Source organism: Macaca mulatta, chromosome 11 (assembly GCF_049350105.2).
Source record: "Macaca mulatta isolate MMU2019108-1 chromosome 11, T2T-MMU8v2.0, whole genome shotgun sequence".
Lineage (NCBI taxonomy): Eukaryota > Metazoa > Chordata > Mammalia > Primates > Cercopithecidae > Macaca > Macaca mulatta.
In genome coordinates this window covers 130,573,021-130,595,457 of record NC_133416.1, presented here as the reverse complement: position 1 = coordinate 130,595,457, position 22,437 = coordinate 130,573,021, and the positions used below count along the sequence as shown (strand labels likewise).

Sequence of the window (22,437 nt, the reverse complement as noted above, 5' to 3'; positions counted from 1 at the left end):
GATGTTGGGCAACAAAGTCCAGCTATGCTTTCAAAATAATTTCCCTAATAGCAGTGGTTATTTTTTCCTTATTAAAGTGAACTGTAGGAGCTATTAGGTGAGTCCTAGAATCAAAGTGCCATAGATGGTAGTTTCCTGTATACCGTATGATAATGTCAGGGGCTGGTATTCCAGTAGAACTATTCTTTCTGGACTCTCCATCTCAGAATACAACAAAATAGATTTATTTATTTCCATTTCTATGTTTTGTTCATTTTTTAATGCCCATAATTTATTAGCTCTTGTTGAGGCATCTTATTTTTCATAAATTTTGGGCTGGGCATGGTAGCTCATGCCTGTAATCCCAGCACTTTGGGAGGCTGAGACCTGTAGATTACTTGAGGTCAGGCTTTTGAGACCAGCCTGGCCAACATAGTGAAACCCTGTCTCTACCAAAAATACAAAAAATTAGCCAGGAGTGGTGGTGGGCACCTGTAATCCCAGCTCTCGGGAGACTGAGGCAGGAGAATTGTTTGAACCCAGGAGGTGGAGGTTGCAGTAGGCCAAGATTGCGCCATTGTACTCCAGTTTGGGCAACAGAGCGAGACTCCCATCTCAAAAAAAGAAAAAAAAATGTTTGTCTTTGTTTTGTAGAATGATTTGAGAGAACGCTTCAGTGCAGCCAGCAGTGCTTCCAAACTTTTGCAGGAACGAATTGAGGAAATGAGAACAAGCAGTAAAGAAAAAGACAATACCATCATTCGACTAAAATCTAGACTGCAAGATTTAGAAGAAGCATTTGAGAATGCTTACAAACTCTCAGATGATAAAGAAGCTGAACTAAAACAAGAGAACAAAATGTTTCAAGATGTAAGTAATGAATAATAGTAACTTAATGATGTGATTGGCTAAAAGTAATTTAGGTATTATACTCTTACAAGTGATTATGACTTTCTAGGCTTATTTTATTATTTATTGATTTATTTTGAAACAGAGTCTCACTCTGACACCCAGGCTGGAGTGCAGTGGCACAAGCTCAACTCACTGCAGCTTTGACCTTCTGGGCTCAAGTGATCCTCTCACCTCAGCTTCCCAAGTAGCTAGAATTACAGGTGCCTACCACTGCGCCCAGATAATTTTTGTATTGTTAGTAGAGTTGGGGTTTCCCCATGTTGGCCGGGCTGGTCTCGAACTCCTGACCTCAGGTGATTCACCTGCCTCGGCCTCCAAAAGTGCTGGGATTATAGGCATGAGCCACCACACCTGGCCTTTATTTTAGTTTTACATAACTTTGCAGCAACTGTGAATATGTACCTTCCTAATGGAGCCAATTGGGTCTTGCCTTGCAGCAAGAAGTCAGATACTTAGAACGATGGCATCACTCCCAGATCTTTTCTGTTTCTAGCAGGTCAACTTAAAAAAAAAAAAAAAGCCTGTGTCTGCATCAGGTCAACTTTCAAGCTATCTTAACATCTGTGTGTCTGGCAGGATAAAATGCTATGAACCAGATTTAGAGCAGGTTTGATTATATTTTTTCACTTTGGTATAATTTCACTTAAAATTTGGATTTGTATAACAGTGAAACTAGATTAGGTTTCAGGTTGCTTATTTTTTTGTAAATTTTTCTTTCTTTTTGTTCTTAGAGACAGGGTCTCACCATGTTGTCCAGGCTGGCCTCAAGCCCCTGGGCTCAAGCAGTCTCCTCTCAGCCTTCTGAGTAGCTGGGTCTACAGGTGTGTGCCACTGCACCTGGCTTCTAAATTTTTCTTAACGTCCCTTTTCAGGATATTATGATACATAAGTAATCTGGAAGTATTTAGGCTGTTGAAGTTTTCTATCTAATTGCTTTAGATTTGCATCTCATGAAAAACAGCAGTCTTCCCTACTTACCTCTTAGTATCCTACCCTAGAGGCTGTTACTTTCAGCTCTTTTAGCTATTTCTTCTAGCATTTTCCTCCATGTTTACAAATAATATTCTTATATTGCTCTCTCATTTTTTTCCATCAGTTTCAGACACACTGACTTTCTCCTCTGCAGGGTCACAGTGTGGCTTTCTTACACCATTTGCTGCAACACAGACACTTCTGCTCCTTCCCATGTGATTCATGTATGTGTGTTTGTGTGTGTGTGTATATATATACGTGTGTGTGTGTGTGTGTGTGTGTGTGTATATATATATATTTTTTGAGATAGAATCCCTCTCTGTCGCCCAGGCTGGAGTGCAGTGGCATGATTTTGGCTCACGGCAACTTCTGCCTCCCAGGTTCAAGCAATTCTCCCTCAACCCCCTGAGTAGCTGGGACTACAGGCGCACGCCACCAGCTAATTTTTGTATTTCAGTAGAGACATGGTTTCACCATGCTGGCCAGGCTGGTCTCGATCTCTTGACCTCTTGATTTGCCCGCCTCGGCCTCCCAAAGTGCTGAGATTATAGGCGTGAAGCAGTATTTTTTTCTTTTAGTAATTTGTAAAATAATGGTGCGATTTATAATCAATGGTGTCTTAAAATGGAAATTATATATCATTTATTACATCTGTATAAATATTGTTCACAGTTAAGCTGTGGTAGCATACTGTAATTACATATTACGTTTCCCTTCCTTTTCTTTTCTTTCTTTTTTTTTTTTTTTTTTTGAGACAGGGTCTCACTCTGTTGCCCAGGCTGGAGTGCAGTGGTGCGATCACAGCTCACTGAAGCCTCAACCTCCCTGGGCTCAGGTGATTCTTCCACCTTGGCTTCCCAAGTTGCTAGGACCACAGGCACATGCCACTATGCCTGGACAATTATTTAACTTTTTTTTTTTTTTTTTTTTGAGATGGAGTCTTGCCTGGTTGCCCAGGCTGGAGTACAATGGCATGATCTCGACTCACTGCAACTTGTGCCTCCCAGGTGCAAGTGATGCCCCTGCCTCAGCCTCCTGAGTACCTGGGATTACAGGTGCCCACCACCATACTTGGCTAATTTTTGTATCATTGGTAGAGACAGGGTTTTGCCATGTTGCTCAGGCTGGTCTCAAACTCGTGGGCTCACGCGTTCCTCCCGCCTCAGCCTCTCAAAGTGCAGGGATTACAGGCATGTGCCACTGCACCCAGCCTTTTTCTCATCAAGCTTTTACCTCCTAGTTTTAGCTTCCATTGAGGAGTCTCGCCTCAAAGAAGCACATACTGTGGTGTTTTTTTTCTAATTTTGTATTCCTTCCGCATTTGACTGAAAGGAGCTTCCCTCTTTCCTTGACTTATCTATTATTTGCCTTTAGAGACAAGTCCTTGCTTTGTAGTCCAGGCTGGAGTAAACAATCCTTCTGCCTTAGCCTTCTGAGTAGCTAGGATCCTACTACTAAAGCGCATGTCCTTTACTTTGTTATATCAGTAAATAAGATTGATGGATTCTTATTTTACTCAGTGAATTACAGTTCTTTACCACGATTATTTTGATACTCATGGTGTCCCAAGTTTGGCCAGTGGGACACACATCAGGCTGGTCCCGTATCTTTTTGACATGCTTTTGTCATTCTTTGAGCATGTCCATATTTCCTGGCACAGCACTGTGTTCCAGGCTCATCTTGTACTTTTCAAAGCCCCAGCCTAGAATCAGTCATTTTTTCTGTTGAGTTGTGGTTCTTTTTCATGGAAAATGGTATTCAGACCTTAAGATCTGCTACTAGGCCGAGTGTGATGGCTCACACCTATGATCCCAGCACTTTGGGTGGCTGAGGCGGGCAGATCACCTGGGGTCAGGAGTTTGAGACCAGCCTGGCCAATGTGGTGAAACCCTCACTTCTACTAAAAGTACAAAACATTAGCTAGGCATGGTGGTGCATGCCTGTAGTCCCAGCTACTCGGGGTGCTGAGGCAGGAGAATCACTTGAACTGGTACTAAGTATATTCATTGCTACTGGGATGTCATTGTTTCTTTCTTTTTTTCTTTTTTTTTTTTTTGAGACAAAGTTTCACTCTTGTTGCCCAGGCTAGAGTGCAATGGCGCAATCTTGGCTCACCGCAACCTTCGCCTCCCAGGTTCAAGCGATTCTTCTGCCTCAGCCTCCTAAATAGCTGGGATTTCAGGCTTGCACTACTATGCCCAGATAATTTTGTATTTTTAGTAGAGACGGGGTTTCTCCATGTTGGTCAGGCTGGTCTCGAACTCCCGACCTCAAGTAATCTGCCTGCCTCAGCCTCCCAAAGTGCTGAGATTACAGGCGTTAGCCACCACGCACAGCCTGGGATGTCATTGTTTCTAATTATTCACAAACTCACCACAATTACGTTTGAGTAGCAATGAAGCAGCAAAGGATAGCTAGAATGCGTTGTTTTTAGCTGAAATTGTATTAATGTAGCCAGTGATACACTGACTTTGCATTTATCATATCTAACACTTCAAGCATACAGAAAAGTATAGAGAATAATATAACGAATACCGTTCTAGTCTTCTCTAGATAGAATGAAACACTGTCTTCTATTCCTCTCTTTTCCACCCTAGAGGTACCCACTTTGTTAAATATGCTGTGTTATCCTCATGCAGTTCTTTTTGCTTCTACTACATGTGCATGTGTTTGTAAACAATGTTTAGTAATGTTTTATGTGTTCTTGAGCTATGTATGAATTGTATTGCATTGCATATATCCTGCCGCAACCTGTTTTTTTCCCTTTCAACATTGTTTCTGAGATTTGCCATGTTGACACATTCAGCTTTTATTGATTCATTTCAATTTAAACATTTACATTTGAAATATTTTAGGTACATAAAAATATATAAAGAATAATGTAACATACGTATGAATTCACCACCCATCTTAAGAAATAAAATACTACAAATGTGGTTGACATCCCCTGTGTACCCTTTTCTGATCAATTCTGTCTTCCTGGGAGTAACTGATCTAAATTGTGTAAATATCATTCCCTTGTCTTTGTATGGTCATATGTGTGTGTATGTATCCTTAATTAGTGTTACTTCTTTGGCATATCTTGAAACTTTTATAAATGCTATCAGTACTGGGCCGGGCGCGGTAACTCACACCTGTAATCCCAGCACTTCGGGAGGCCAAGGCAAGTGGATCACGAGGTCAGGAGATTGAGACTCAGGAGGCTGAGGCAGGAGAATGATGTGAACCTGGGAGGCAGAGCTTGCAGTGAGCCGAGATTGCGCCTCTGCACTCCAGCCTGGGTGACAGAATGAGACTCCGTCTCAAAAAAAAAAAAATAATAATGCTGTTAATACTGTCTTTACTGTTTTTTTTTTTCCCCCCCCACCGTGTTAGTCAGGATGATCTCGATCTCCTGACCTCGCAATCCACCCACCTTGGCCTCCCGAAGTGCTGGGATTACAGACCTGAGCCACCGCGCCTGGCCTTAATACCGTCTTTACTGTTTTGCAACTTTTTTCACTTGCGAGATTTGCCTAACTGAATACATGTAGTAGTAGCACAACTTCATTTGTGTTCGTTCCTGTGTCGTCCATCATGTGGCTCTTCCACAGTATATTTATCCACTTTCCTTTTGCCAGTTTGTCACTGCTGTTAGGAGCAACACTACTATGAACATTTCTACTATGTGGCTCCCTATGCCAATGTGTGCAAGCACCTCTAGGGTATTGTTCTAGCTGCCATAGCTCTAAAACTCATAACCTCAAATCTTGACATATTCTGCTCATGAACTCTGTTGTTTAGGAGCTTGTACTGGGCCCAGCAGGGACAGCCTGCCTGCTCTGCAGTATCTAGGACCTCAGCTAGAAACTTAAGGACTGGGTGTTGGAATCTTCTGAAGGGCGTGTTCCGTCATGAATGGTGGCTGTCAGCTAAGGCCATAGTTCCTCTCTGTGTGGTTAGGTTGGGTTTCTTTGCAACATGATGGCTTACTACTAAAGACAAGTGTCCTGAAAGAGCATCCCAGCAGCTACATTGCCTTTTATGACCTTGCCTTGGAAACTGTACAGCATCACTTGTACCACATTCTATTTTTTTGAGACAGGGTCTTACTCTGTCATTCAAGCTGGAGTGCAGTGGCTTGATTATAGTTTACTGGAGCCTTGACATTCTGGGCTCAAGTAATCCTCCTGCCTCACCCCTCTGAGTAGCTAGGACTATAGGCGTATGTCACCACACCTGGCTAATTATTTACTTTTATGTTTACTATTTCTTTTCTTTTCTTTTCTTTTATTGAGATGGAGTTTTGCTCTTGTTGTCCATGCAGGAGTGCAGTGGCGCTATCTCGGCTCACTGCAACCTCTGCCTCCCAGGTTCAAGGGATTCCCCTGCCTCAGCCTCCTGCGTGACTGGGAGTACAGGTGCGCACCACCACGCCTGGCTAATTTTTTGTATTTTAGTAGGAGACGGGTTTTCACAATGTTGACCAGAATGGTCTCGATCTCCTGATCTCAGGTGATCCGCCCACCTCAGCCTCCCAAAGTGCTGGGATTATAGGCATGAGCCACTGTGCCCAGCCTCTATTCTATTTTTTAAACAATCCCAAAATCCTGCATAGGTTCAAGGGGAGGGAAAATGGATATCATCTCTTAATGGAACACAGCAAGGTTCTGCAAGAGCTTATGGGACTGGAAATATTGCTGTGGCTGTTACTGGGAAATATAGCCTGTTAATAATAGTCTCTTTCTCTGAATGCAGTGACTGGGACATAGAATATGAGCTTTGTTATCTTTTTTGGATATTGCTAAATTGCTCTCTGAAATGGTTGTACCAGTTTATTTTCCTGCCATTATTGTATGATAATTCTTATTTTTCTAGATTATGTCCAGTGCTTGGTATTGTCAAGCCTTTTAATTTTTCAAGTGTGATTAAGAGGAAATGGTTATACACATTGCATCCATCTTCTTTTGGCCTGTGGCTTGCTTTTCACTTTATTTGTGGTATTTTTATGGGATACAAGTTTTGGGTGTTTTTTGTTTGTTTTTGAGATGGAGTCTTGCTCTTGTTGTCCTGGCTGGAGTGCAATAGTGCAATCTTGGTTCACTGCAACCTCTGCCTCCTGGCTTCAAGCAATCTCCTGCCTCAACCTCCCAAATAGCTGGGATTACAGGCACCCATCACCACGCCTGGCTAATTTTTTTTTGTATTTTTAGTAGAAACGGAGTTTCACCATGTTGGCCAAGCTGGTCTTGAACTCCTGACCTCAGGTGATTCTCCCGCCTCAGTCTGCCAAAGTGTTGGGATTACAGGCGCAAGCCACTGCATCCAGCCCAGAATTACCTCTTATATAATATATGGTATGAGTAGGAATGGAACTTGATCCTTCCTGCCCCCGATGATTAACCAGTTGTCCCAGAATCATTTTTTTTTTTTTTTTTTTGAGACGGAGTCTCGCTGTGTCTCCCAGGCTGGAGTGCAGTGGCGTGATCTCGGCTCACTGCAAGCTCCGCCTCCCGGGTTCACGCCATTCTCCCGCCTCAGCCTCCCAAGTAGCTGAGACTACAGGCGCCCGCCACCACGCCCGGCTAGTTTTTTATATTTTTAGTAGAGACGGGGTTTCACCATGTTAGCCAGGATAGTCTCGATCTCCTGACCTCGTGATCCACCCGCCTCGGCCTCCCAAAGTGCTGGGATTACAGGCTTGAGCCACCGCGCCCGGCCCCAGAATCATTTTTTAATAGATTATCCTTCCCTTATGGACTTCTGTTGTACGTTATATTTCCTTCTCGTGTAAATCTGTTTTGAGGCTCTGAGCTGTTCCATTGGTCTGTCTCTGAATTGGAACCACATCATGTTAATTATTAGTATTTTATAACAGGTGTTGATTTTTGGTGTCATTTCCTTATCTCGTTTTTTTGCTCTTGTAAAAATTATTTTGCCTATTCTTGACTTTGTTTTGTTTCATACAAGTAATACCGTCAGTATGTCACTCTGCTTTTGGTTGGAATTGCACTGAATTTACAGATTTATTTGGAGACAGCTGAGACTTGAAATACTGATTCTTGGCCGAGCGCGGTGGCTCAAGCCTGTAATCCTAGCACTTTGGGAGGCCGAGATGGGCGGATCACGAGGTCAGGAGATCGAGACCATCCTGGCTAACATAGTGAAACCCCGTCTCTACTAAAAAAAAAAAGATACAAAAAACTAGCCGGGCGAGGTGGCGGGCGCCTGTAGTCCCAGCTACTCGGGAGGCTGAGGCAGGAGAATGGCGTAAACCCAGGAGGCGGAGCTTGCAGTGAGCTGAGATCCGGCCACTGCACTCCAGCCTGGGCGACAGAGCGAGACTCCATCTCAAAAAAAAAAAAAAAAAAAAGAAATACTGATTCTTCCCATATGTGAACGTGGTTTAAATCTCAAGTATTTGCTGGGCGCGGTGGCTCACGCCTGTAATCCCAGCACTTTGGGAGGCCGAGGTGGGCGGATCACGAGGTCAGGAGATCGAGACCATCCTGGCTAACACGGTGAAACCCCATCTCTACTAAAAATGCAAAAAATTAGCCGGGCGAGGCGGCGGGCGCCTGTAGTCCCAGCTACTTGGGAGGCTGAGGCAGGAGAATGGCGTGAACCCGGGAGGCGGAGCTTGCAGTGAGCCGAGATCGCGCCATTGCACTCCAGCCTGGGCGACTAAGTGAGACTCTGTCTCAAAAAAAAAAAAAAATCTCAAGTATTTTTCTTTTTTAAAAATTAAGGCCTTTTACATCCTTTGTTCGTTTTTTTCTCGAAGTATATCGTATTCTAGTATTTATGTATTTCTAAATAATGTACTGATGTTGTTCTTTCTTTCTTTTTTTTGAGACGGAGTTTTGCTCTTATATTGCACATGCTGGAGTGCAATGGCACAATCTCGGCACACCGCAGCCTCTGCCTCCTGGGTTCAAGCGATTCTCCTGCCTCAGCCTACCAAGTAGCTGGGATTATAGGTGTGCACCACCACGCCTGGCTAGTTTTTTGTATTTTTAGTGGAAACAGGGTTTCACCATGTTAGCCATTGCTGGTCTCGGACTCCTGACCTCAGGTGATCCGCCCACCTCAGCCTCCTAAGGTGCTGGGAATTACAGGAGTAAGCCACCGCGCCTGGCCTCTTTCTTTCTTTTTTGACACGGAGTCTTGTTCTGTCGCCCAGGCTGGAGGGCAGTGACATGATCTTGGCTCACTGCAACCTCCACTTCCTAGGTTCAAACGATTTTCTTGCCTCAGCCTCCTGAGTAGCTGGGGTTATAGGCGCATGCCACCATGCCTAGCTAATTTTTGCATTTTTAGTAGAGACAGGGTTTCACCATATTGGCCAGGCTGCCCTCGAACTCCTGACCTCAGGTGATCCACCTGCCTCGGCCTCCCGAAGGGCTGGGATTACAGGTATAAGCCCCTGCGGCCAGCTTGATATTATTATTTCTGGAATTTTACATATTATCTGTAATTGTGGTGGATGAAGATCTAGGTCCTAGCTGAAGATGAAGATCCAGATCCTGATTGTGATTCTGGGTATATGTTTTCTTCAGATTTGAAGGCTTTGTTTTATTGCCTATGACATGATCGATTCTTTTCCTTTCTCTCCCTTCCCATGGCTTTCAAAGTTTCAAGCCTGCAGAAAAATTGTAAGAATGATACAATGAAAACCCTTGTATATTCTTCACCTAGATTTACCAGTTGTATCTTACAGCATTGCTTTGTCTCCATAGAGATACAAACTTTTTCCTTTTGCTGAACTATATTTGAGAGTAAATTAGACACTATGATAATTTACCCTTAAATACCTCAACAGGTATCTCTGAAGAATAGAGACATTCTGTATAATCTCAATGTACTTTTCATCCTCAGGAAACTTAACATTGATATAATACTAGTATCTAAATACATTGTCTATATTCAAATGTTGCCAGTTGTCTAAATAATATCCTTTATAAATGTTTTTGTTTTTTACTTTTTAATCCAGAATCCAATCAAGGATCACACACTGCATTTATTGTTATTATTTTTTTGAGACAGGGTCTCACTCTGTCACCCAGGCTGGAGTACAGTAGGCATATTCATAGCTCACTGCAGCCTCAACCTCCAGGGCTAAAGTGATCATCTTACCTCAGCCTCTCGGATAGCTGAGACTACAGGCACTACAGGCTATCACACCTGGCTGATTTTATTTTTTTGTAGAGATGAGGTCTCACTATGTTGCCCTTGCTGGTCTCCAACTCCTGAGCTCAAGCGATACTCCCGCACTGGCCTCCCAAAGTGCTGGAATTACAGGCATGAGCCAACGTGCCTGGCCCACATTGCATTTAATAATCATGTTTCTCATTCCTTTTGAATGTGGTTCTTTTTTTCTCTTTCTGGAAGTTTTTTTTTTTTTTTTTTTTTTGAGACGGAGTCTCGCTCTGTCGCCCAGGCTGGAGTGCACTGGCCGGATCTCAGCTCACTGCAAGCTCCGCCTCCCGGGTTTACGCCATTCTCCTGCCTCAGCCTCCCGAGTAGCTGGGACTACAGGCGCCCGCCACCTCGCCTGGCTAAGTTTTTGTATTTTTTTTTTTTTTTAGTAGAGACGGGGTTTCACCGTGTCAGCCAGGATGGTCTCGATCTCCTGACCTCGTGATCCGCCCATCTCGGCCTCCCAAAGTGCTGGGATTACAGGCTTGAGCCACCGCGCCCGGCCTCTGGAAGTTTTTTAGGATCATCTTTTTATCCTTGGTATGCCGAAATTTTCTAACAATATTTTTTTTTGTTTTTTTTTTTTGTTTTGTTTTTTTAGTTTCTAGTAACTCTTTTTCTGATTGATCATTTTTAGTAGCTTTTTGTTCCTGTTTTGAGACTAATTTTTTTTTTTTGAGAATATTGTGGCTTCCATTAGACAGTTTCTGTAGTGTTCATTATTCTGAGTTAACCTTTTTTTTTTTTTTTTTTTTTTGAGATGGAGTCTTGCTCTGTTGCCCAGGCTGGAGTGTAGTGGCAGGATCTCGGCTCACTGCAAGCTCTGCCTCCCAGGTTCACGCCATTCTCCTGCCTCAGCCTCCCGAGTAGGGAATTTTGTATTTTTACAAAATTAGTCAGGCGGGATTAGTCTGCCAGGATTACAGGCAGGCGCCACTGCACCCAGCTAATCTTTTTATATTTTTAATAGAGACAAGGTTTCGCTATGTTGGCCAGGCTGGTCTTGAACTCCTCAGCTCAAGTGATCCGCCCACCTTGGCCTCCCAAAGAGCTGGGATTGCAGGCGTGAGCCTCTGTGCCCAGCCTCACATATATATATTTTTAAATAAAGACTTTGGCATTGTGCTTTTACTGTGTAGAACTAACTTAGCAAAAAGTAACATACAATAGGCCAGGTGTGGAGGTTCACACCTATAATCCCAGCACTTTGGGAGGCCAAGGCAGGTGGATCTCTTGAGGTCAGGAGTTCGAGACAAGCCTGGCCAACATAATCAGATGCCGTCTCTACTAAAAATACAAAAATTAGCTGAGCATGGTGGCACATGCATGTAATTCCAGCTACTCAGGAGGCTGAGGTGGGAGAATTGCTTGAATCTGGGAGGTGGAGGTTGCAGTGAGTTGAGATCATGCCACTGCATTTCAGGCTGGGTGATGGAGCAAGACTCCAGCTCAAAAAAAAAAAAAAAAGGCTGAACACGGTGGCTCACACCTGTAATCCCAGCACTTTGGGAGGCTGAGGTGGGCAAATATGAGGTCAAGAGATCAAGACCATCCTGGCCAACATGATGAAAACCCCGTCTCTACTAAAAATACACAAATTAGCTGGGCCTGGTGGCGGCGCCTATAATCTCAGCTACTCGGGAGGCTGAGGCAGGAGAATTGCTTGAACCAGGGAGGCAGAGGTTGCAGTGAGCCACTGCACATCAGCCTGGCGACAGAGCAAGACTCCATCTAAAAAAATAAATAAATAAAACATAAAAGTAATAGTTCCAAAAAGAGCAATGCAAATTTTAGTCTTTTAAAATACTTAAATGGTATTGATATTTTATTTTGAGACAGGGTCGCAGTGGTGCAATCTCACTGCAAGCTCACTGCAGTCTCAACCTCCCAGGCTCAAGTGAGCCTCCTGAATCTATAAGCATGTATCTCCATGTTCAGCTATTTTTATTTTAAGATGGAGTCTCTCTTTGTCCCCCAGGTTAGAATGCAGTGGCACGATCATAGCTCACTGTAGCCTTGAACTCTTGAACTTTCAGGCTCAAGCAATCCTTCCACCTCAGCCTCCCAAAGTGCTAGGATTACAGGCGTGAGCCACCGAGCCCAGCTCTTTTTTTTTTTGAAGAGGCAAGGTCTTGCTCTGTTCCCTAGGCTGATCTCCAGCTCCTGGCCTCAAGTGATCTTCCCTCCTCAGCCTCCCAAAGTGTTGGGATTATGGGTATGAGCCACTGCATCCACCTTTATTTAAATATTATTTGATATTTAAATAATATTTGATAATTAAATAATATCAAATGTATAGAAACCATTCCAGAAATTGAGAATTGTCCCATTCCCTTTACATTGAATCACCAGTTCTCTATTGACCTTTCTCTTTCATGACATTGGCATTTTTGAAGGCTATAGGCAGTTATTTTGTAGACTGTACCTCAGTTGGTAGAATAACGTTGAATTTTGTGGTATTTTTTTTTCCTTGTAGCTTTTAGGAGAGTATGAGTCCCTTGGAAAAGAACACAGGAGAGTAAAGGTAAGGGGTAATGGTTTATGTTCTAGATTTCATGCAGATTTCATGCAGAGGTAGAAACACTGGATTGGAAATCAAGGGATCTGACTCTTCCTCCTCCTTGCACTCCTTCATGCACCCTCCATAGCTGTTGGAACTAGAACCTTGCTCATCCTGTTTCAGTATCCTTATTTTCAAATACCTGCCCCATTTAACTGACAAGTTTGTTAGATTCATTCATCTAACAAATATTTATTGAATGGCTATTGCATTTGAAATGAAATTGTTCAAAAAAGTATAAGGTACCATACAGATGCAAATTATTATTTAATACTGTTTGTTTTGTGACACCCAGGTTGGAGTGCGGTGGTGTGATCTCAGCTCACCACAACCTCTGCCTCCTGGGTTCAAGCAATTCTTCTGCCTTAGCCTCCCAAGTAGCTGGGATTACAGGTGTGCGCCACCATGCCCAGCTAATTTTTATTTTTATTTTTATTTTTATTTTTATTATTTATTTATTTATTTTTTTTGAGACAGAGTCTCGCTCTGTCGCCCAGGCTGGAGTGCAGTGGCCGCATCTCAGCTCACTGCAAGCTCCGCCTCCCGGGTCTACGCCATTCTCCTGCCTCAGCCTCCCGAGTAGCTGGGACTACAGGCGCCCGCCACCTCACCCGGCTAGTTTTTTGTATTTTTTTAGTAGAGACGGGGTTTCACCGTATTAGCCAGGCTGGTCTCGATCTCCTGACCTTGTGATCCGCCCGTCTCGGCCTCCCAAAGTGCTGGGATTACAGGCTTGAGCCACCGCGCCTGGCCCCAGCTAATTTTTATATTTTTAGTAGAGATGGGATTTCACCACGTTGGCCAGGCTGGTCTCCAATTCCTGACCTCAAGTGATCCACCCGTGTCAGCCTCCCTGAGTACTGGGATTACAGGCATGAGCCACTGTACCCAGACATTTAATACTGATTAAATATCAAGCTTTGATTTTCACTGCATTAGCTTTTGGTAGGGTTGAGTTTATCGATTATGTTTGAATTCTTTATGAAAGCTCTGTTTGGAGACTACGTATTTGCATTCAGTAAAACCCTTCAACGATGGTGTAAGTGGGGCCCAGGTATTTCTGTTGCACAGAATGGAGAGTTGTGGTTATTGAAGCTTAGCAAAAAGGCCTGCATAGCTTGGCAGTCAAACCGTTCTGAGGGTTCAGGAGCAGATCCCATGATATCTAATCTCATTGAAAATATTTGTTTTACCATCCTTCTGAGGTTTTAGTCAAGTTATTTTAACACTGGTTTGTTTCTAATTAAGCAAAGTATAATGGGCTGTATCTGTTACCCAGGGCACTTACACAGAGTGACTTGTATAGGCCGGTGCTTTCCTCTCATTTGTTTTCCTTGAACTGTTCTTCCTGGCTGTATGGTTTATGCCCTACTTGCTGAGTATGTTTTGTAGCTAGTCGGTTTAGCCTTAGATTCATTTTCTTTTATGCATTTTAAAATGATACATCTGAATATTTGTCTTCAGTTATCTGAATTTCTCCTTTATTTCCATAGGATGCATTAAATACAACTGAGAACAAATTACTTGATGCATATACTCAGATTTCTGATTTGAAAAGGTAAAATGTATTATCTTACTAATGTACACATACCTCAATTGTTCTTTTATGTGTCTGTATTGAACATGATGAGAAGGAATTTTTTCTTGAGGATTTTTTGTTGTTGTTGTTGTTGTTTGAGATGGAGTCTCGCTCTGTCACCCAGGCTGTAGTGCAGTGGCCGGATCTCAGCTCACTGCAAGCTTCGCCTCCCAGGTTTACGCCATTCTCCTGCCTCAGCCTCCCAAGTAGCTGGGACTACAGGCACCCGCCACCACGCCCGGCTAATTTTTTTGTATTTTAGTAGAGACGGGGTTTCACCGTGTTAGCCAGGATGGTCTCGATCTCCTGACCTCGTGATCCACCCGTCTCAGCCTCCCACAGTGCTGGGATTACAGGCTTGAGCCACCACGCCCGGCCTCTTGAGGATTTTTAAGCAGTTTGAGAACTAGTTTTATCTTAATTTTCCCTTGACATGGAAATACATTTCATTTTAGCCAAACAAGATTTCTTCTCTCTCTCTCTCTCTCTCTCTCTTTTTTTTTTTTTTTTTTTTTTTTAAAGAGACAGGGTCTCAATATGTTGCCTAGGTTGACTGTGAATTCCTGGGCTCAAGCAATCTTCCTGCCTCAGCTTCCTGAATAGTTGGGACTACAAGTGCTCATCATCATGGCTGGCTGATTTTTTTTTTTGTTGTCGTTGACAGTCTTACTCTGTCATTCAGGCTGGAGTGCAGTGGCACAATCTCGGCTCACTGCAACCTCCTTCTCTTGGGTTCAAGCAATTCTCCTGCCTCAGCCTCCTGAGTAGCTGGGACTATAGGAGTGTGCCACCACACCCAGCTAATTTTTTGTATTTTTGATAGAGACAGGGTTTCGCCATATTGGCCAGGCTGGTCTTGAACTCCTGACCTCAAGTGATCTGCCTGCCTCGGCTTGCCAGATTGCTGGGATTATAGGTGTAAGCCATGGAGCCTAGCAAGCCTGGCTGATTTTTAAAAACTTTTTTTAGAAGTAGGGTTTTGCTGTGTTGCCCTGGCTGGTCTCAGTCTCTCGGCCTCAAGTGATCCTCTCGCTTCATCCACACAAAGTGCTGGGATTACAGGCATGCGCTACTGCACCTGGTTTCAAACAAGATGTTTTAAGTGATTAAAAGGTATTGGTGGTTGTGCCTCATAGGTGGATATTTTCCTAAACATTATGTATTTTTTTCAGCATAGGTTAAAATCCAAATGATATTTAACCACTGGAAAGAACTTTTAAGAAGCAGCTTAGTTCACGGAATTATGTTTGTGCTTCAAAAAGAAAACAGCATTAACACCAAAATTATGGTCATCTACTTTCAGAAAGACCTGGTTGGAGACTGTATTAATGATCTGATTTGTTTAATTAGGTAGGGACAGAATCGTAAATGGTATCTATTGCAAATGATTAGAAATATCCAAACTGGGTTGGGTGCAGTGGCTCACGCCTGTAATCTCAGCACTTTGGGAGGCTGAGGTGGGAAAATTACCTGAGGTTGGGAGTTCAAGACCAGCCTGGCCAACATGGCAAAACCCTTTCTCTACTAAAAATACAAAAATTAGCTGGGCATGGTGGTGCACGCCTGTAATCCCTGCTACTCAGGAGGGTGAGGCAGGAGAATCGCTTGAACTCTGGAGACGGAGGTTGCAGTGAGCCAAGATTATGCCACTGTACTCCAGCCTGGGTGACAGAGCAAGACTGTCTCCCCCCTAGTGCCCCCGCCCCCCAGAAAAATGAAAGATAGAAAAGAGAAATATTTAAACTGGTTCAAAAGCAAATTTTATGTTTGTATTTGGATATAAGTAATATCCCTTATTTAGAAATTCTACTGCAGTCTTAAGTTCTCATAGAGAAGAACAGAAATGCTGTCTAGGTTTCTCATCTGCCTCTCTTCTGTGATTCATTCAGTTCTAGTGATAACTTTCTTATCAGATTGGTATAAAACATCAGCCTTGTTAGAGCTATTATTTCTCAAACCTTCCTTGCATCAGAGTAGGTAAGAATTCGAGTTTGAAAGGTAAAATGAAGTCATACACAGAGCTTAAAAGAACAAGCCAGGCATGGCAGCGTGCACCTGTACTCCCAGCTACTTGGGAGACTGAGGCAAGAGCATCTCTTAAGCACAGGGATTTGAGGCTGCAACAAGCAATGATCATGCCACTGCACTCCAGCCTGGGTGACAGAGTGAGACCTCATCTCTTAAAGGGGGGAAGAAAGAACAGCATGAATGCCAGGATATCTTTAAAATAGTCAGTTGGCCAGAGTAGTTATTTTCTTTTGGTAAACTTGAAAATAGGCTTTCATTTTGAACATGGCACAAATCAGGTGAAATACCTGTAGGTTGTTTGCAATATTTTAGCCTTGGCTTCTTTTAAAAATTAGAAAGGTTTTTTTTTTTATTTTTCATTTTTTTTTTTTTAAAGCTCTGTTTTTGGAAGTTAAGCCTGCTTCCTCGTTTGTGAAAGTGCTACCTATTGTATGCATGGTTATATACATATTAGGATTAAACACATTAGAATGCAGTTTATTTGACAATTTAATTTTATTTTTATTTATAAGTGTTATGTTTTGATCTGTAGTCAAATTTATATAACTTGTGATATTAAGTCCATTTGTTCCTTTTTATTCAGTTGTATGGGAAATGTTCCTTTGTAGAGTTTTAACGTATTTGTTTTTCTATTTTTCTATTTATAGTCACTGATTTTTGTTTAGCTTTTGTTTTATTTTTTTTTCTTTTTTGAGACAGAGTCTTGCTCTGTCGCCCAGGCTGGAGTGAAGTGGCGAGATAATGGCTCCCTGCAACCTCCACCTCCCGGGTTCAAGCTGATTCTCCTGCCTTGGTCTCCCGAGTAACTAGGATTACAGGCGAATGCCACCACACCTGGCTGATTTTGTATTTTTAGTAGAGATGGGGGTTTCACCGTGCTGGCCAGGCTGGTCTTGAACTCCTGACTTCAGATGATCCACCCACCTCAGCCTACCAAAGTGTTGGGATTACAGGTGTGAGCCACCGCACCTGGCCTATTTAGCTTTTTAAATAATGGTGATGTTTTACTATGAAAAAGGTTTATGGACTTGCAACTCTTTTTTTTTTTTGAGACAGAGTCTCACTCTGTTGCCAGGCTGGTGTGATCTTGGCTCACTGCAACCTCCACCTCCCGGGTTCAAGTGATTCTCCTGCTTCAGCCCCCCGAGTAGCTGGGACTACAGGTGCGCACCAACCACCATGCCCAGCCAATTTTTGTATTTTCAGTAGAGACGGGGTTTCACCACCTTGAACAGGATGGTCTCTATCTCTTGACCTTGTGATCCACCTGTGTCGGCCTCCCAAAGTGCTGGGATTACAGGGGTGAGCCACCGTTCCCAGCCATAGACTTGCAACTCTTTTACCACCCATTTTTTAGGAAGACCTGTTAAATAAACTGTGGTTGAGCTATATTTTAAATTTGTTGAAATGTACTTAATTTATCTTTATTGCTTTTGAATTAGAATGATTTCAAAACTTGAAGCTCAGGTCAAGCAAGTAGAACATGAAAATATGTTAAGCCTTCGTCACAATTCTAGAATTCATGTGAGACCCTCGCGTGCCAAGTAAGTTATTTCATTTACTCTCTGTAAAGCTAGAAATAGGTGCATGCTTTTATTAAGATGGGAAGCTCATCTGTCTAAATCATAAGAAAGTCAGGGTTAAATGTCATTACAGAACTTAGATGTGTTAAATTAATTACTGAACATTGTAAACCCTCTTATGCAGAGGCATTTGCTAAAATGAGGAAATATAGTAGGATCAAATTGGGATCCTTGGAATGTATTTTGTTCTTTGCCCAGCTGTGTGACCTTAGGCAAGTCACTTACCGTTTTCGGAATTCATTTTTATTATCTGTAAAAATAAGGACAAGAGGCTAGAACATCTCAAAAGGTCTTTTAGCCCTAAAATTTTAGACATTTTATTCCCAAGTTATGGAAGGAACTATGAAGATCGATCTTCATTAGGTTGTATGGGTTTTCTTTCTAGTTTTTTAGTTCTTTCAGAATTAGCTTGGCTGTAATCTCAGCATTGTCTTGGTGATACCCTTAAAGAATACATTATTTTTATATTAGAACTGGCTTTTATTATGATTTTGGTGTAAATGAAGAATATTAATAAGTAAATAATAACTTTATAATAACATTTATCAGAAAAATGATTTTAAATTGTAATTTGTGACCCAAGTTGTAATTGTCAAATGAGGAGCTCTTTCTAGGGCTGGGCACAGTGGTTCATGTCTGTAATTCCAGCATTTTGGAAAGCCAAGGTGGGAGGATCGCTAGAGACCAGGAGTTCCAGACCAGTCTGGACAACATGGCGAGAGACCATCTCTATAAAATAAAATAAATTTTAAGAGAAGCTTTTTCTAAGTCTTTGTTAATTAATTTTAGTAGAACATGGAAAATTCTTCTTCTTCTTCTTTTTTTTTTAAAGAAAAGATGTAAGTAACAAATTGAACATTTGAGAGAGATAAAAGAGAGAGCTTCGGGTTGGGGGCCAGGGAAGACCTTTCTTTGGAGGAGGCTCATAAGCAGAGGAGTCACCTCTGCATAGAGTTGCTGGAGCAGAAGGTGTGGGGTGAGGGATAGGCGGGGTGGGGTGTCTGGGAGGTGGTTCATGCAGAGAAATTGCCTTGCTAAGTCCTCAGGTAGGAAAGAGCTTAGCATGTTTGAAGAACCTAAGGGAGGTTAGTGTGGCTTGAATATTTCCAGCAAGAGGCAAAATCGCCCTAGATGAAATCAGAGATTGAACATTTATAGCTTTCTAAGCCATGGTTAAGAGTTGGATCTTGCCCTAAGTCCATTGGGAAGCCTTTGAAGGTTTTTATGTGGTAAAATGATGTTATCTAATTGTTATTAAGGTACCTGTCATGAGAAGATGGAGTAGGAAAGAAGCAGGAAAGAAGAAGGAGTAGGAATGGAAGCAGGAGACTAGTTAGGCTGGTGCAGTGCTAGGAGAGAGATGGTGTTAGCTGGGTGGTGGTCACAGAAATAGACAAAAGAGAATCTTCGGGAGAGATTCTAGAGGTAGGATCTATAGGATGTGGTTGTGGATTGGATGGCAAGGTAAGAAAGGGAGGTGTTGTAATAATTCCTTGGTTTCTGTCTCGAACAACTAGAGGTACCTAGTTCATATGTTGAACTTAGGGAAGAGATCAGAATTTCCATCTTGAATAGTTTTCATATTGATTCCAAGTAGAAATCAAATAGGCAATTATAAATGAGTTTGGAGCTCAAAAATAAGTTTTAGGATGGAGTGATAAATTTTGGAGTCGTGCTGGGCACGGTGGCTCACGTCTGTAATCCCAGCACTTTGGGAGGCTGAGGCAGGCAGATCACGAGGTCAGGAGATCGAGACCATCCTGGCTAACATGGTGAAACCCCATCTCTACAAAAAATACAAAAAATTAGCCAGGCGTGGTGGTGACCGCCTGTAGTCCCAGCCACTTGGGAGGCTGAGGCAGGAGAATGGTGTGAACCCGGGAGACGAAGCTTACAGTGAGTCGAGATCACGCCACTGCACTCCAGCCTGGGCGACAGAGTGAGACTCCGTCTCAAAAAAAAAAAAAAAAAAAAAAAAAAATTGGAGTCATCTCTTTCTAGATGGTGCCTAAAGTTGTAGAATGGATGCCAACTGAGTGTGTTTAGTGAGAAGCAGGCCTGGGGCAAGAACTCTGACACTGGTGTTGGATAGGGAGAGCTGGCAAAGGAACCCGAGAAAGCGCTGCCAAAAAGCTAGAGGAAAACAAGCAGCTACCGGTATTGAGTGCAAAACCCAACCTGTGTTTTCCCCGTGCTCTCACACCAGCACAACAATAGACTCAGAGGACTTTTGTGACCCAGAATGTGTGGTATTTCTCCTCACCAGCAAGCGAGCAATCAGTTCTTCATGGCACCCAGCTGGGTGGCCTCCCATTCATCTCTGATACTATCTACCCAGAGATAGGGTCAGATCCCATAAGCTGAGGGCTCAGTCCCCAAGACTACCCCATTTCAGACACCATTTGTAAGTCCAGGCCTCCAGAACGTCTAAGCAACTGGCTTCAAGTTGAGGTTCCCATAACCCTCTCTTTGGGTTTGATTAATTTGCCAGAGTGGCTCGTATAACTCAGAGAAACATGTTTACCAATTTATTACAGATGGTATTTTAAAGGATACAAAAAAACAACCAGTTGAAGAGATACAGAGTAAGGTCTGGAGGATCTCCAGCACAGGAGTTTCTTTCCCTGTAGAGATGGGGTGTGCCACGCCCCCCAGCGCGTGGATGAGCTCTTGTTCAGCTCTCCAGAAGCTCTGGAGCCCTGTCCTCTTGGGCGTTTTATGGAGGCTTCGTTGGATAGGCCTGATTGAAGCTTGGACAGCTGTGTTGAAATGTGATTGGACAGAAAGGATGTGATCTAAACCTAGCAAGGCCTGTCTGTTCAGATCCTTCTTGGCCTCTTTGTGCAGCATTCCTTCCTCCAGAGGATGAAGCAGGACCCTCTGATTTGAATGAGAGTCTTATGACCCATGATCAGATTAGAGTCCTACCCTGGTAAGGTAAAAGGAAGACAGGAGAAGGTTAGATATTCTGTTGACTGCAACAAGGGATATGGAAGTTATGAGCCAGGAATTGTGGACGAAAACTGATGTATAATATATGTCATAATCTCACATTGCTGCTTGAGAGATCAAGGTGAAGACTGCAAGGTCTTTGCAAGCTGGAGGCTAATGCTTAGTGAACAGTTTGGATAGAGTGATTATCAGTAGAAGCCCATTCAGAGTGTACTCAAGAGTGAATGCAGGCTGGGCGTGGTGGCTCACACCTGTAATCCCAGAACTTTGGGAGGCTGAGGTGGGTGGATCACCTGAGGTCAGGAGTTCGAGACCAGCCTGGCCAATATGGCAAAACCTCATCTCTACTAAAAATACAAAAATTAACTGGGTGTGGTGGCACGCACCCGTAGTCCCAGCTACTCAGGAGGCTGAGGCAGGAGAATCGCTTGAACCTGGGAGGCAGACATTCCAGTGAGCCAAGATTGCACCACTGCATTCCAGCCTGGGTGAGAAAGTGAGACTCTGTCCCCAAAAAAAAAAAAAAAAAAAAAAAAAGAAAACTGTATGACATTCAAATTTTGGTGTCCACGAATAAAATTTTTATGGAACGCAAGCTTATTCACTTACATATCGTCTTTGGCTGCTTTTGTGCAACAGCAAAGTGAAGTAGTTGCAACAGACACTGGCCCATAAAACCTCAAGTGTTTACTATCTGGCCCTTTACAGAGAGAATTTGCTGATCCTCAGCTAGATAGTCAACATGGATTAATCTTAAGGACATAATATAGAACAACAAAAAACGAGTTGCAGAAGAAATAGGATACTATTTATATTGACTTTAGAATGTGAAGCAATTTTTTATTTCTTATGGGTTCATGCAAATGTAGTAAAAGTATGAAAACTTGCATGGGAATGCTGAACACAAATTTAGAATAAATGTTTGCTTTTGGGAGGGAAAGAATGAGATTAGAGAGGTGCACAGGGGCTTTAGTTGTCTTTATAGTGTTCTACTCTTAATTTAAAGAATATATAACCAAGATTTTATAAAGCTGGATGGTTGGTGCATGAGTATTACCTGTATGTCTATGTGTGCTTGAGATATTATATATATACACACACACACATGTATATATATGTGTATATATATGTGTATATATATGTGTATATATATACGTGTGTGTGTGTATATATATATACATATATATGTGTGTGTGTATATATATATAAATTTTCTTTTTTTTTTTGAGATGGAGTCTTCCTCTGTCACCCAGGCTGGAGTGCAGTGGCACAATCTCGGCTCCCCGTAACCTCTGCTTCCCATGTTCAAGCGATTCTCCTGCCTCAGCCTCCTGAGTAACTGGGATTACAGGTGCCCGCTACCATGTCCAGTTAATTTTTATATTTTTAGTAGAGATGGGGTTTTGCCATGTTGGCCGGGCTGGTCTCAAACTCCTGACCTCAAGTGATCTGCCCACCTCAGCCTCCCAAAGTACTGAGATTATAGGCGTGAGCCACAGCTCCTGGCTGATATTTTATTTTATTTTTGAGACAAAGTCTTGCTCTGTCGCCCAGGCTGGAGTGCAATGGCGCAGTCTTGGCTCACTGCAACCTTTGCCTCCCGAGTTCAAACGATTCTCCCACCTCAGCCTCCCGAGTAGCTGGGACTACAGGCATGCGCCACCATGCCCGCTAAATTTTGTATTTTTAGTAGA

At 42.8% G+C, this 22,437-nt stretch overlaps 1 protein-coding gene across 17 annotated transcripts in view; it reads left to right on the top strand.

Annotated features, from left to right (window-relative positions):
- Positions 1-22,437, top strand: part of MPHOSPH9 (M-phase phosphoprotein 9) — an 83,223-nt gene that overhangs the window by 40,669 nt on the left and 20,117 nt on the right. For all 17 annotated transcript variants that reach the window (XM_015153064.3, XM_077955587.1, XM_077955588.1 and 14 more), the window contains 4 exons: positions 634-849; positions 12,518-12,565; positions 14,095-14,159; positions 17,651-17,752. In XM_015153064.3, coding sequence (XP_015008550.3) covers positions 634-849; positions 12,518-12,565; positions 14,095-14,159; positions 17,651-17,752 — 431 coding nt within the window. The remainder of the gene's footprint in view (positions 1-633; positions 850-12,517; positions 12,566-14,094; positions 14,160-17,650; positions 17,753-22,437) is intronic.